This window comes from Cucumis melo, chromosome 4, assembly GCF_025177605.1.
Source record: "Cucumis melo cultivar AY chromosome 4, USDA_Cmelo_AY_1.0, whole genome shotgun sequence".
In the NCBI taxonomy this organism is placed as follows: domain Eukaryota; kingdom Viridiplantae; phylum Streptophyta; class Magnoliopsida; order Cucurbitales; family Cucurbitaceae; genus Cucumis; species Cucumis melo.
In genome coordinates, this window is record NC_066860.1 from 30,875,426 (window position 1) to 30,890,314 (window position 14,889).

At 27.5% G+C, this 14,889-nt stretch overlaps 1 protein-coding gene across 2 annotated transcripts; it reads right to left on the bottom strand.

Annotated features, from left to right (window-relative positions):
• Positions 1-5,805: 5,805 nt before the first annotated feature.
• On the bottom strand, positions 5,806-9,313 carry LOC103486815 (WUSCHEL-related homeobox 11). 2 transcript variants are annotated; one of them, XM_008444911.3, is made up of 3 exons: positions 8,651-9,313; positions 7,904-8,043; positions 5,806-6,125 (listed from the first exon to the last, which is right to left on the bottom strand). In XM_008444911.3, the coding sequence occupies exons 1-3, from the start codon at positions 9,228-9,230 to the stop codon at positions 6,108-6,110; spliced, it is 738 nt and encodes a 245-aa protein (XP_008443133.2). In that variant the 5' UTR covers positions 9,231-9,313; the 3' UTR covers positions 5,806-6,107. The 2 variants fall into 2 exon arrangements, with proteins under 2 accessions (XP_008443133.2, XP_008443132.2); XM_008444910.3 differs by having other exon boundaries at positions 7,904-8,079.
• Positions 9,314-14,889: the final 5,576 nt, after the last annotated feature.

Genomic DNA, 14,889 nt, shown 5'->3' on the forward strand with positions numbered 1-14,889 from the left:
TTTCTTTCACAATTTCTTGACAATACTTTTCAATAATAATAATAATAAAAAAACATTTGAATTCATGAACACATACATACATATAAAAGATTCCATAGTTTAGTTTGGATTTTATATGTATATGTAAAAGATAAATAATAGAAAAAAAAATCCCATAGGATAGGATGTAGGTGGAAGTATGGTTTAAAATTATATTTTAAAATTTTAAAACTTATGCTTATTTCTTTTAAATACAAGAATAGCATTTAAAATTTCTAGTATGAATTTATTTCCCTCTATTACCATTCATCGTTTGTCATAAAAGAAAGTAGCGTTTAAAAATGATGTAATGTCCATAAACAAACAAGCTAATATTTTATATTAGCATGTCAAATAATGAATAAAAGAAGTAGAGGTCGGTGTAGCAAATTTTCGAATAGGTCAAAAATCAAGTTGACTACGGAATAAAGTCTTTAACCCATTACTTAAAATTATCATACTATATCAGTAGTATTGGTGTTAGATTTTTTTTTTTTTTTTTTTGTTGTTGTTGTTGTTGTAATCTTGAAGCATGAAATGATGGGTTTAGATTAAAGAAGTAAAAAGAAGTATACATTGGATTCCTAAACTCAAAGATTGACTGTGAGTTTCATTGGTGAAATAGAAAAGAGGAAGATTTTAACCCAAACCCAGTAAAAAAGAAAGGTGTAAAAATAGCTGGGGCCAGCCAATGAGAATGGAAAGAAGTGAATTTTTGAATCAAAATATTTCTCAAACAATGTGCTGTTTTTGTTTTTAAAAAATGGAAAAAACATCCGTCAGAAAGAGATTGGTTATGTTGGTCGGTAAGGCAAAGCCAAGTTGCTGATTTCTTTGCATCGTTTTTTGAAGCTTCCCTAATCCACGTACTCACCATGCAGCTTTTCATCAACTTCCAACCATTTCTTTTTCCTTTTATTTCCCTTTCTAATTAATTCATTTTTATATTCTATTACAATAATATCCTCCCCAAAATATATTTTTCATTCCCTTCATAGTTTCTGTGTTTAATTTTCGATCCTTTTAAGTTTAGTCGTTATGTTTTAAATTGTCATCAGATCGGTTTATATATAATCTTTTAGATTTTACGATTTGAACACTGTTAAATTAATTTTTAAAACTAACTTCATAATTATTTTAAATTAATTAATAGATATTAGGGTTAGAGTGAGCATTTAGTGAAGAATCAAAACGGAAAGTGTAAATTTTGAAACTCTAGGATTAATGAGGTGAAACAAAAACACTAACTTTTCCTAACTAAAATTATTGTAATATCTTATCTCATAATCGAATAAAAATTGAACTGAAAAATCTAATTTAATAGAGTATCATATGATATATATTTTTGTTTTTACTTGATGGGTGGACACTTTTTCTAAACTATTATTTAGATAATAAATATTATAGTGATGGATTAATGGAGAAACGAAGTACACTTCATTGAAAGATGGAATTAGAATATGAATGTGCATATTTGTGTGTGTGTATGTCTTGATTTCTTAAAGTAATCGTTGGAAATGTGAATATTGTCTTATACTAAACAAAAGCAGCAAGAACTACCTTGGTCTATATCTGCATTTTCATTGGTTTAACAAATGCAAATACAACCCCAAATCAAAGCTTAGCTAAATAAGTATTTATAAAATATATATGAGTAACAGTGAGATTGGTTCAAGTCAAGACTTACTTTAGTTGTTCTACTAAATAAACAAATAAGATACAACAAATTAGCAAACTAGCTATCACAAAATAATAATAATAAATAAAATAAATAAAGGATCTTGTTTAAAAAAATTACTAAAACATAAACATTGATCAAACGTTAGAGACTAAAACATATATATTGCAATCTAAATATAATTTGTGTTCTTCCTCCCAAAAATGTTCTTAATTATTTGTTTTTGGGTTATGTTTATAAATATAGGTGATTATGATTTTGAAATAAGAGAAGAAGATGTGTATTATGTGAGTTTGCTAGCAGACAATAAGTTGAAATTTAAATAACTTAAAGGAACAACTAAACAAATCTTTAGGGCTGAGTCATTGTTTTCCACTGTCATTATATCGCTCTTTGGGTGATATAAAAATGTTTATTTTGATTCCATTAAATCCAATATGTATATTATATTTTATTTAGATCACTTCCATTAAAATTTAAGAGATGTCTACTTTATAAGCAAAGGATTATTGGTGGTATGAGATTTGGCTCTTCAATCAACGTATTAATTTAATCAATAATTACATAGTAAGTGCTTCTATTATATATATTGACATCGTTTGTTGGTATATATGAATGGTCAAACTGGTTCTAACATTACAAGGTTGTGAATATTTTTTGAGCCAATAAAATTATTTGAGAGTTTTCAACTTTGAAAATTAGTTACAGTTGATTTTGAAACAAATGATATCATTGACATGAACTATTAAAGTCAAACAAAAAATATGATACGGACCGAAAGTGATAGCTTAGGATTAAGTTCAAAGTCGAGCCTCACCAAATGCCTAACATGACATACTTTTTACACATGTTCCAACTCAAGAAATCATATTTGGACTTAGAATATTTCCTAAGGGAGATGCTCAACGATCCCAATCAACCTTAGCTAAATGTAAAACCCGATACACATTTTCCTTGGCCAAGTAGGTTATCTAATTTTCTCGAACGACTCTAAAAATTCTAGGGCAAAACATAAGCCAACTTGCTCTATATAAATATTCCATAATATAATTATAACTTTATATAAGGTAATTGGAATATGACTCTCAAGTAATCCCTAGCTTCACACTCTTTTACCTTAGATGCTTTTACCTTAAGCACATCTAAGTGTGTATGGAAAGCCAAATAAGTACTTGCCTTGATCAGGTCCTTGTGGGGAGAGGAGAATCCTCAATGTAATAAGGATGGGTCAAAAACGGGTGGTCAAGGACATATAGGGTTTAGAAATTTAGTCCAACAAGTTAGAAATTAATATTAAATGTAAAGGAAATAACATTGCATGAGTTTGACAAGACTTCTTAAACTCCTACTCTTATATCACATTGATTGATTCAAAAACTTTAAGTTGATGAATTATGGTAAATTAGGTACAATAATATCCTATACTGTCTGATTTTAAATATATTATAGATTGGTTTCAAATTATATATATATATATATATATATATATATATATAGCCTAGAATAAGTGCAAGTACCATATAAGCTAATTTTTATTAATAACATATATAAAAAATTAAATACTATCTATTGATTTTTGCAATAATTTGACGATAATGATCAAAGTGACAATGACAACTATTAATATTTTAGATCGAGTAATTTCTCACTCATATCAAATTCCATTGACCAAATAAATAATTAGTCTATTATACGTTATAAGCTTTAATTTGACGCAGTAATTAAAGCTATTGCATGCCAGAAACTATGAAAATAGGCACAAAAATTTATAACCATTTTTATCCTCACTATTGAGCTTGTGATGAATCAAACTTGAAGAAGGTATGTGGATTTAATATTAGTTCATAGTTGAATCTGTCAACAAATTCATTCTACTAATTAGTATGCTCAATAGTTATGGATATGTTTTATCCTATTTTTAAGAGTTGGTTTTTTTTTTTTTTAACAATAATAAGAAGCATATTGGAATGATTAAGAGATGAACTCAAACATCTCAACTAGGTTGATACATTTTTAACACTTTTAATGTACCCAAACACCAAAAAGTTTACATGAATACAACAAAATTTTCGTTCAATTGTCGTACTAAAGGAATCATATCATCATTGAATTTTTTAAAAAATACATTATGGTGACGACATGAAAGTAAATTAATGTTTTATAAATTTTATTTTAGACTTGGAAAAACTGACAAAATTGGTTAGTAAAATAGTACAAAGTTAATTGTAATTTAGCTATAATGTTGGAAGTAAATAAGCGATCATAATTTTAAGGGTTGTTTCTAAGTATAGTAAAACGAACCAAAACGTTTACAAAATATAACAACATTTTAACATTTATCAATGATAGAAGTCTATCCGTACCTAATCTTGATAGATACTAAATTTTTTTTATGTTGATAAATATTTCCAACATTCTTGTTCTTTGAAATAATTTTTTTAATTTTAATTATTATTTAATTTGTCTATATTTTCATCCCTTTTAGGGTAGTTGTTTAATTAATTTGAAAATTTATATGATTTAAAGCGTAGGCCTTTAAATATATACATTAAAAAACCATTTGTTTAACATATATACATTAAAAAAATGGAATCAGTCCAAATATAATTGATATTGGGATGAAATAGTTAAGAACAAAAAACAAAATACAATAAAAGGATAAGATTGAAATTTATAAAGGTCAATAATTAATTTTGGAATAAGACAATTTACAAGACCAAGTTAAAAATGGTTAAGATTTTATCATCTAATTACTCATTTTGACCACTATTACCAAACTAATTTGAAACCAATAACTTTATCACTTTGTATTCAAGAAGGACTCAACACCTATTATTTTTGCAATAATAATGTTTAAATTCAACACCTAATGGCGATTTCGACATTCTTTGGTATCGTCCACTAGAAACTTGGTAAATGTCAATGTTTTATTTACTTCTCTTGAATTGCTTTTAAAAATGAAAATATCCTATAAATGAATACAGATTCTAATTTCTCAAAATTAGTTAGGAAGATAATAGGTTGTTATATGTCGTGTAAGTTAATACGTTAGAAATTTTAACATGTTCATAAACAACGAGAGAAAAGAGGTTGAAATGAAATATATCGAAATGTTGAAACATAAAACACTAATATTTATATATATAACCTTGATAATGATTGTGGTGTAGAATTCTTCCATTTGGGTATAGTTGGACAATTCAATTAGGATCTCATGGCATATATAATTTGAAGTTTGAACCAAGGGATTGTGAAGATCGATCAACAAATTATAATAATCTATAGGGTTTAGGGATTTGAAGAATGCAACACATGGAAAATTAACAACATAGTTTCCAAGTTGAGAAAAAAAAAATTCAATTAAATTTGCAATGTTTCAACATTATTGATGTATCATGTTGAATTTCTACCTTTGTATCCCATTTGATAATATATATTTAAATAATTATTATATTACAATATTTTAAAACAGAAAAATAGATTTGATAATAATTATCTTTTTTTTTTACCTCATAAAAATTAAACTAATTACTGTTTAGTACAACATGGATAGATAGGAGATTGAACTTTCGATCGGGTCTAAATAAGAGTCAGTATCTCACCGAATCGAACCACATTGATTGTAATAAAGTATTTTCTTAACTCAAAAACATTTGTGCAATTTGGGGGAAAAAAAGGTAAAAAACAATTTTTTTTAAGTTGGGGTTTTTTTTTTCAAATTTATTTCCTTTTTTTTTTTTACAAAAAAAAAGTGTATCATTGAAAGCCATGGAAAATAAAGAGATTATAAATAAACATGCTTAAATTTGTTCAGAACTCTAAAAATTAACGAAGTTAAATCTCAGAACTTTCCAACATTAATCCTGAATTACTCTTAATAAAAACCTTTCAAAATCATGAGTTGTAATCCATACACATATACTATATACAATACAAAAAAGGGTTAGTTCCATTGTTTTCATGAGTTGAATAAAAAGCTAAGACTTCTGTTTTAGGGTTTTGAAAGAAGCAAAAAGAGATACTATTTGTCTCCCATAAGATACACATAAAATTGCCAAAACAAAAGAGAGAAATTAAAGAAAAAAAAAAAAAGAAGAGACACATATTTATGTATACAAATATCCAAATGGGTATGCTATATAAACTTTATGATAAAGTTTTTTTCTTCTTCTTTTTTCTTTTTTTTCTACTAGATCCAATTTCCCATAGAGAACACATTAAAAAGTAACCAAACCCCAAATTAAACATAAACACTAAAAATAAAATAAAATAAAAAGGGAAAAAAAAGGTGAAATTATTTGGAAAAAGAAAAAAAAAGAAAAGAAAAGAAAGCTGAGATCTGTTTTTAAAATTTTGTTGTTGGTAGGCGCTGCTGTTTCTTGCTGGTGGCAACTGCTTTTGTTTCCCAAACTCATGTTGGTCTTGAAACCTGTGATACCAAAATTCCACACTTATAATTCTTCATCATCATCAGTTTCTTTTCTTTAATGTAATTAGGCCTTTGTTTTTGTGTTTCTCTGTGTTCATTCATTGAATATGGCACAAATATACATTACAAATAATTAAAGAATATATATCAAAGATATCATATGGCATCCCACTTCAACAACATTTAATTTCAAGTTCCTACTCACACAGACAAACTTCATGGAATCCTGGAAAGTTTTTCTTGTCTTGCCAAACATATCACATTCATCACTATTCCTTTCCATTTTCCCTCTAATTTCTACCTTCTCCATGTGTTAAGTTTGCTAAAACAACTGAGAAACAAATGATGTGTTTGACATGACGTTTAGATCAGTTGATTAATCTATATATACAAAAATTAGAATTCAAACAGTTTCTGTTAATTCTCTTCTTTGTGTGTCCATATGAATATTAATTTCAATTTCCATTTCAAGTTTTGTGGTTTGATGTAACTATTTTATCTTGTTATATATATATATATATATTTGATTCTTTCCTTTCCGATGAAAAAGATTCCTAGTCAATTAATGCACTTAGCAAGTACTTTTAGTCCTGAAATTGAGGATATCATTTGGTTCTATTTGTATAAATTTACACCTAATTAATGAACTAATAAAAACTTTTCTCTTTCACTTTTTTTTTTCTTTTTTCTGTGTGATTATATTTTTATTTTTTATACACTTTTCTTAGTATACATTTGATTCACTTTTCAGAGCATTTTGTTGTTGATGTTTTTGTAGACAAAACTTTATTCTTCTTCTTTCTGCACATTATGATCTTACTCACAAATCTATCTCATCTACATGCATTCTTTTTTTTTTTTCTTCTTCTTTTCTTCTTTCACTTTCTTTTACATCTCTATCTTATTTTGTTCCTTTCCTTATACTCTAACTAGTTTTTTTTTTTAATCTAACACAACACGGACTGGGTCGAGAAACTTAGATCTCTTGTTTCGTATTTACAAACACACGTCTTTCCGCCAATTGAGCTAGCTATACCCAGGATCGACTTCTAACATTCTAATCTATACATGTTCTTTCCCTTAAGTTTAGATGTTCCAGTGTATCCTCGATCCATTTTCCCTTTTAGTTTCTTGTTCAAAAAAGAAAAATCTATACACATTCTTCATCTACCACCATTATAATCCTTCTTTCTACTCACATTTCTCTAACTCTACGCATCTACTTCCCACCCTCTCTTAATAACATCCTATTCCTTCAAAATCTAAATGAATATAATCCATTCTTACTTATTATCTCTTAATTCACAAAGAAAACATTGTACTGCAAAATTCACAAACCATATTCCAAAAACCCTCTTAGTAATTGCTTGATTTTCCATCAGCTCATCCAATAAGGAAAATATATAGAAACCAACAACAAAAGTACACTGATGCATTATATTGAACAAAAACCTTAAACCACATTTGTAAAACCGATTTGATTCTTTTTGTTCCACTGATAAAAAGAATATAAATCACCCCAATTTCGGTTTTAGTTTTCTAGCGTCGAAAATTATTTTTGCCTTTGCAAACTCGAGAAACATTTGAATTCTTAAATAGTCAGATTCCATAAAACAAAAACAAGTAATTAAAAATTACCTAGCGTCCTTATGAAAACGCCACATGGGATTTAAGCAGACAAAAAATGTCAAATTGTTATGAAACGGAATATATTTTTTCTCAGAAGAAGAAGAAGAGAGAATGTGGGGAAGATAATAATAAAATAAAAATAAAATTACCAGAAAATAGCTTTCACCATGCTGTAAAGTGTGGAGAGAGATTCCAAATTCATTGGTAAGAACTGGGAGTCCTGATGAATGAACTAACACTGTCTCTTCCCCAAACATTGCTTTCATATCCACTGCTCCTTTTGGTACTTCTGTTGGAACTCCATTTATGAATATTATAATATAACCTTCAACAAAAAACAAAATAATAAAACCCTTCTCTTAACATTCATTTTTTTAAAATATTCACAAGACAATAACAGACATCAGAAGATGCACTGGGAAATCCCAACTAGAAATATTGATTCTCTTCATATTAATTTTACTACCCAAAAGTTCCATTTTTAGTTTTTGCAAATTTAATTTCAGATCGAAAATCGAGGCACCAACATCAATTTAATTCTCATTACTTCTCCCGTGAAGTGTTTGTAATTTTTTAAAAATAAAAACAAATACAAACATAATTCATCAAGATTTAAAAAAACAAAAAAGTTTCCTTGTTTTTTGATGTTAGTGTTCAAAATTTTCAGCTCAAGGAGGAACTGTCACATCATCAAAAAGTTTTGAAGTTTTTGTTGGTTTTGATTCTCACATTTATAGAAAGAAAAAAAAATTCGAGAAATTTACATAATCTATCAACTTGTGAAAATAAAATAATTTTTTATTTAAAGTTGTTAATTTAAGCTTCTGAATGGAGTGGTGTGAAAACGAAATGAAGAGGGTTTTTCTTCTTTGAAGAAAGACATGCATCAACTATACCTGATTGAAACTCTAAATTTGAGGTTTCCGAAGGGCAAAACGATGGAGTACTTGTCACAACCATTTGTTGATCAACTTCTGAGAAACCCATATGACCCGACATCGAAAAACCACTGCTCCCGCCACTGCCACCGCTACAATCTCCTCCAACCCCAGAAGCGGAGGAGGATGAAGAAGAGGACCCTCCTCCGATATAAGAAGAGGAAACCCCAGCAAAATTCATAATACCACCACTTCCACCGTTGTAACCGCCACTGCTGACGTTACCACAATCGTAGTGAATTGCACCGCTGCTACCTTGGTGAGTAGCGGCGGCTTGTAGCTGACGTTGGCGACGGCGAGAGCGAGAGCGACGGTTTTGAAACCAGTAAAAAACATTAGCATCCCCAACAGAACCAAATTTTTCAAGAAGCTTTCTTATTCTAACAGTCTCATCTTTAGGAGGATTAACCATTCCACTATTGAAAATGGACTCCAAAATTAGAATCTGCTCCGGCTTGGGAGTCCACCGTGATCTCACCGGCTCCGCTCTCTCACAGCCGTGATTTGGACTATTAGGGTCATCACCATGATTTTCCATGACAAACTTACAACAAACACAAAGAACAAAAAATACAAAAACAAGGAAAAATTTGAGGGTTTTTTTTTTGAACAAAAATGATCTCTTTCTTCAAGCTCTCTTCTTAAAAACCTAGAAATCACAAATATATATAGATAAGAAGAGAATTTTTTTTTTCATGATGTGTGAATAAATTGGGTAAAATTAATTAATTATTGCCCTTGGTGTTTTGGAAAACTATAATCTATGCAGTTATACTTCCCAACAATATTCTTGATTTTAACAAATTAATATTGGATTCCTTAGATGATAAAATTGTCTTTTCACACTCCAAGGGCAATGGCTAGGGTGTGTGTGTGTTCTCTTTTTAAAGAGTTCTCTCTCATTATTTAAATAATTTTTGGGGTTATATTATTCTTTTGAAAAGTGTATAAAAATATCAGTGAGATGAATGAATATATGGGGTTCTAGGTTGGGATTCAATTTCTTATGGTAACATCTTAATTTTGAACAATCATTTTTTTTTTTAAGAAATCAGCTGGTGTTATTAATTAATGACCATAACAATATTAGGGTTGTGTTAATTTAACGCTTAAGTTTTGTGAATTTGGAAGTTGGTTTTGAAATTTATTACTCTTCTTTTCTTGATAGGTTACGTTTAAATCAAATTTCGATGTATGGAGCACTAAGTTTGGTTATTATTCTTAGTAGATTATTATAATTTTTATTTGAAATGCATACTATTTTAGTATAGATTATAGTAATATGCGTTGAAGTGTTAGACTATTTTTATTCGAATTATAATAGTCTATATTTGGAAACATATTGTTTTAGTTTGGATTATAAAAGTGGAGAAAAGATGATTATAAAATAATAAATACGGTAGACTATGAACAAATAATTTTACTGTAACAAAGTGGATGATAATTTAGTTTATAATGGTAGAACCAAAAAAATGACTTTAGCCCATTGCACTCAAGCAAAGTTGGGGCCCAAACACACCTAGCTACTTACTTAACCTTAATGCATGTTAACTAGGGTAAATAAACAATAAGAAAAAAGGCCTTGAACTAAATACCTTTTTGTTATTTAAAGAAAATCACACTACTAACCTTGCCCTAAAGAAAAAGCCCTTGAAATAAAATTTTGATTAGTGTTTGATGAAAATTAGTACGAAAAATTACAATAATTAATATATAATTATAATTAAGATGCTTCTATCATTTAGTATACGTTATTATTATAAATTTTGGGTCTTTTTCTTACTCTTTCTTGTAACTTCTTTTGTTATAATGCATTTACTTTTTGGTTTGGATTATGACGAAGGTGCTATAGATGTTCTAACTTAGTTGAGACATCGTAATATTCCTATTGATTGCATTCTCTCGAGTGCCGTCTTGTTTACAAATGAATTTAGGTCAAAAAATAGTTCTGAATTTTGTGTCTTTCGAAGAATATAGATATCTTTAAACAAAATTAAAAACATTAACATTTTTTATCGATTATATTTTCAGAAAGTATATATATATAGAGATAGATATCAAATACATACGTTTGAATTTATAGCTGTTTTTATTTGGCCTCTAAAAATTTTATCCAGAAAAATTAAATTTCTACAATTTTTTTTTTCTAGAAGTTTATGTTCCTATCTATGTTCATTAGTTGTAACACTTGCAATATGCTAATTGTATTATTTAAGAATAATGTATACTCATGAATATTGGCTTTGTTGCATGACATATAACACATACAAAATTCAATGTTGAATAGTAGATTTCATTCTAAAATTTCATGTTTATGAACTTATAATTAAAAACTTTGTAGTGCCCATATTCTAATTAGGATCAAAACTAAAATTTTGTCTTGTGTTTTCCTTGATTCTAAAAGGGACAATGTTTTAACTAGTATCATTTAGGAGAATATATACTTTCTTAAGATGGAGGGGTTCAATCCTCCATATCCACATGTAATTGTTGTACTAGGTAAAAGAAAATTCATCGATGACAATGTTATAAAACTCCTCGGTATATAAGTCAATAGGTTTCTTATTAATCAAGTAATATAATTAATGTAATGAATATGTGTGTTTGTATACGCTTGTGTCCAATTTGTTCATACGTAAACTTGAATAAAACATTTATTTTTGATGAAGAGATTGTGATTCAAATCTTACCATTAACGCAATATAATTGGAACTCACACAATAAAAGTTAAAAACAAACCTATATAATGCCCAACAAATAATTAATAGACAGATATAAAGAAAGTTGTCTATTATCTCTAACAAATGATATTAATTAAGCTTATTCTCTAAAACTTTAGCACCTAACGCAAAGAACCTACAAAAAAGGGTGTACTGACAAGACACTATACCTTGTAATTAAATAAACATAAACAAAGAGTTGAACATATATAAATTAAAATAGTAAGCTAACTTCAACATATGTTAGAGACAAATAATGCTAGACAGAGGTGTAATATAGATTAGTATAACCTTTTGGATGAGAGGTTTCGATGGCTCTTATCCTTCTTCTTGAGTGTGGAGTTTTTTAGTATTACGTGAACATATAACAAAGTTGTCCAATAATAAGTTTAAAGTCGACAATTTTTTCCATACAACAATTTATAAGATCATATTAATTACCATTGACCTATAAAAACATGTTATATAGTATATTCTACGGTAAATTTACATCAATTTATGCTTTAAGTAGATAATATACCAGATAATATACCAGTAGACAAATAATGTAATTGTGGTTGTAATATAACCATTAATTAACTATATTAATTACTCTATTATGTAATTAAGAAAGAGTAAAAATTTATATGATGTTTGTGATAAATCTGAGGGAACAAGAAAGCGAAAATTTAGCCTTTTATTTATTTATTTATTTATTTGCAAAAGCAAAGTGATTAAACATATATGTCCTTTGCTGGTTAATAAAGGAAGTAGTAGTAGCTGGATTATAATTTGTCTAACCTAAGCTCTACCCCCTAAATTTTTTTTATTTTAGTGGGTAATATCATAATTAAAATCAATGACAACCCTCTTCCTAGCTTCTAAATGATTAACTTTGGGGTTATTCCCTACTTTTACTATATATGTATATTAACTTCTTTAAGGCAATTTCAAAACCTAAAGTCTTAAAGTGTGTATGTGTATGTATGTGACACACATGTATATAGATTGAAAGAGAGGACACTTCATTAATAACGATTGTGAGAAACATAAAAGCATAGTCTAGTAGGCAAGGAAAAAGAATATTCTCACATTATTCATCCTATATAAATATGAACATCTCCATTGGTGTGTGAGTTTCTTATATGATTTTTTTTTGTTGTGTGCGAGGTCAGTGATAAAGTATTAAGACAGTTAAATTTATCGTAATTATTTGTCCAACTTAAGATTTTGATCGATTAATATTGAGTTATAATAGGAAGTTTGAGTGTTTTTATGGGTCATGGTCTTTCTCCTCAACTTATATATTAATTTTCACTTATTAAGATATTTTATAAATTTTCAGTATCACAAAATTAGGGCGTGTTAAAGTATTGTATTTATAAATAATTAAATTTATCATAAACTGTCAATTTTTTAAAAGAATACTTTGGATCATGGGTACATCCGAACATCCTATTAAGTAAATATCATCTTAGCACCCTCTTTGCTATCCAATAGGATATATTATTAAGCACAAGTAAAGTACAAAAATAAAGAAAACCGACCTAGAGATAAGAATTGTTACAAAATGCTCTAATAATGTTAATAGGAAAATGACGAGCAGAGGTGTAATTCTTGAAAAGCTTCATTTATGTGAGAGCATAAATGTGGTTTCTATGATTGTCCTCTGAAAGTTCTGTTATTTCTTTTTAATTTGTTTCATATAGACTGAAACATTGTCGGCAATAGTATTATTGAAAGTGATAATCCTTTCTTTGGTCGATGAATCGATCTGGTGGCACATGGTTATGCATAAAGGTCTCTAATGGAGATGTACACATAGACCTTAAAAAAAATAGGTAATATATCATATAGTTTTGAAATGGAGATGTGTACACATTATCATTATTATTATAACCTATGCTAATCAAGCCTTTCACAACTTTTGAAAATATATAAAGAGAAAAATAAAATATATGATGGACATAATTAGAAAGTCTAAAAGATTCCTTTATGGTAAATGCTATTATTTTACTTTATTTTGCTTCAAAGTTTTGACCTTTTTTTTCTTTTTCTTTTTTAATCTCACTTTCAGTTTTTTTTTCCCCACCCATTTGGTCATCAATGAATCAGTTAGAATTCAACCATTAAAAGCACACTGAATTCATTGTCCAATTTGAAAGGTTTTTGGAAATTGTAAGAATGTTTGGACACATTATTCAAATAATTAATAGAACGTTATGGATTAACTTTTAAAACAAATGGATTAATTGAGAGTTTTAGTTATGGATTTTTTTTTTTTAAAAAATAATTATTCTTAAAAGTTTAGACACAACTTGTAAATTAATTTTATTTAATTGGAAGAATACATTTGGAAAAAAAATGGTTTCAAAATAAAATGGATAGAATTACTTTTGAATATAATGCACCAAATAAAATTTTCATTTAAAATAAAATAACATCAATCTTTAATTGTTACTTAATCTATAAAAAAAATTAGCATTAAAAAGTGAAACAAAAGAAAGTACAAATTTTTATTCTATTAAATAAGACTAAAATAATTGGTTTTTTTTTAATATTATTATCTTTCGAAATTCAACTTAATTAATATTTACATAAATAGTAATCGAAATTCAACTTTTAATTTTTACAATCTTAAAAAATGAAAGTAGGGTAGAAAGCTATTATATTAGTAATAAATGCTTTTCAAGTGTTACCAAACTCCAATTCCCTTTATGAATATTTAGAATTGAATTTGGTACTTTGGCAAAGATTTCTTACGAAATAAGAGAGATTTAATTGTAGGAAAAAGAGAAAGATTTCATTCACAACATTCATTATTGCTACCATAGCCTTAATCATTTTGTTTCTTTCATCCCTTTCTCTCCTCCCTCTCTCTCCCCATTTAAAACTTCCTCTAAAATCATGGTGTTAGTTTTAAGTGAAAACATATAAATTAAAGAAGAAGTTTCATTTAGGTTAAATTATTAAAAATACCTCTAAATTTATGATATTAGTTCTCAGTAAAATTTCAAATTAGACATTGATAAACGATGGACAATGACATCGATAGAAATTGATAGAAGTCTATCAATGTTCATCATTGATGGAATTTGAAATTTTTTTCATATTTTATAAATATTTTGATTCATTTTACTATATTCAAAATGTCCTACTTTCAATTACACTTAAAACTCGGTAAAAATTTCATTTTATTTCTCAAAGTTTAAAGCTTATTTCTTTTATAAGCTTTTGTAATTAAACTTATAGAATGCAAAAAAAAAAAAAAAAAAAAAAAAAACTATTTCTAGCTAATTATGTGAATGAATTTTCTAAGAACGTAACGATGAGATACATTACGTTATTATGCGTAACCACACTTGTTATTATCTTCATCCTTTTAATCTAACATGTATTTTTTTTTTCTTTTCGCTTATGATTTTCTTTTTTTTTTTTAATTTAAAAAATTTAAAATATTTCAAAAATCTTAAAATTTGAAGGTATAATGAAAACAAA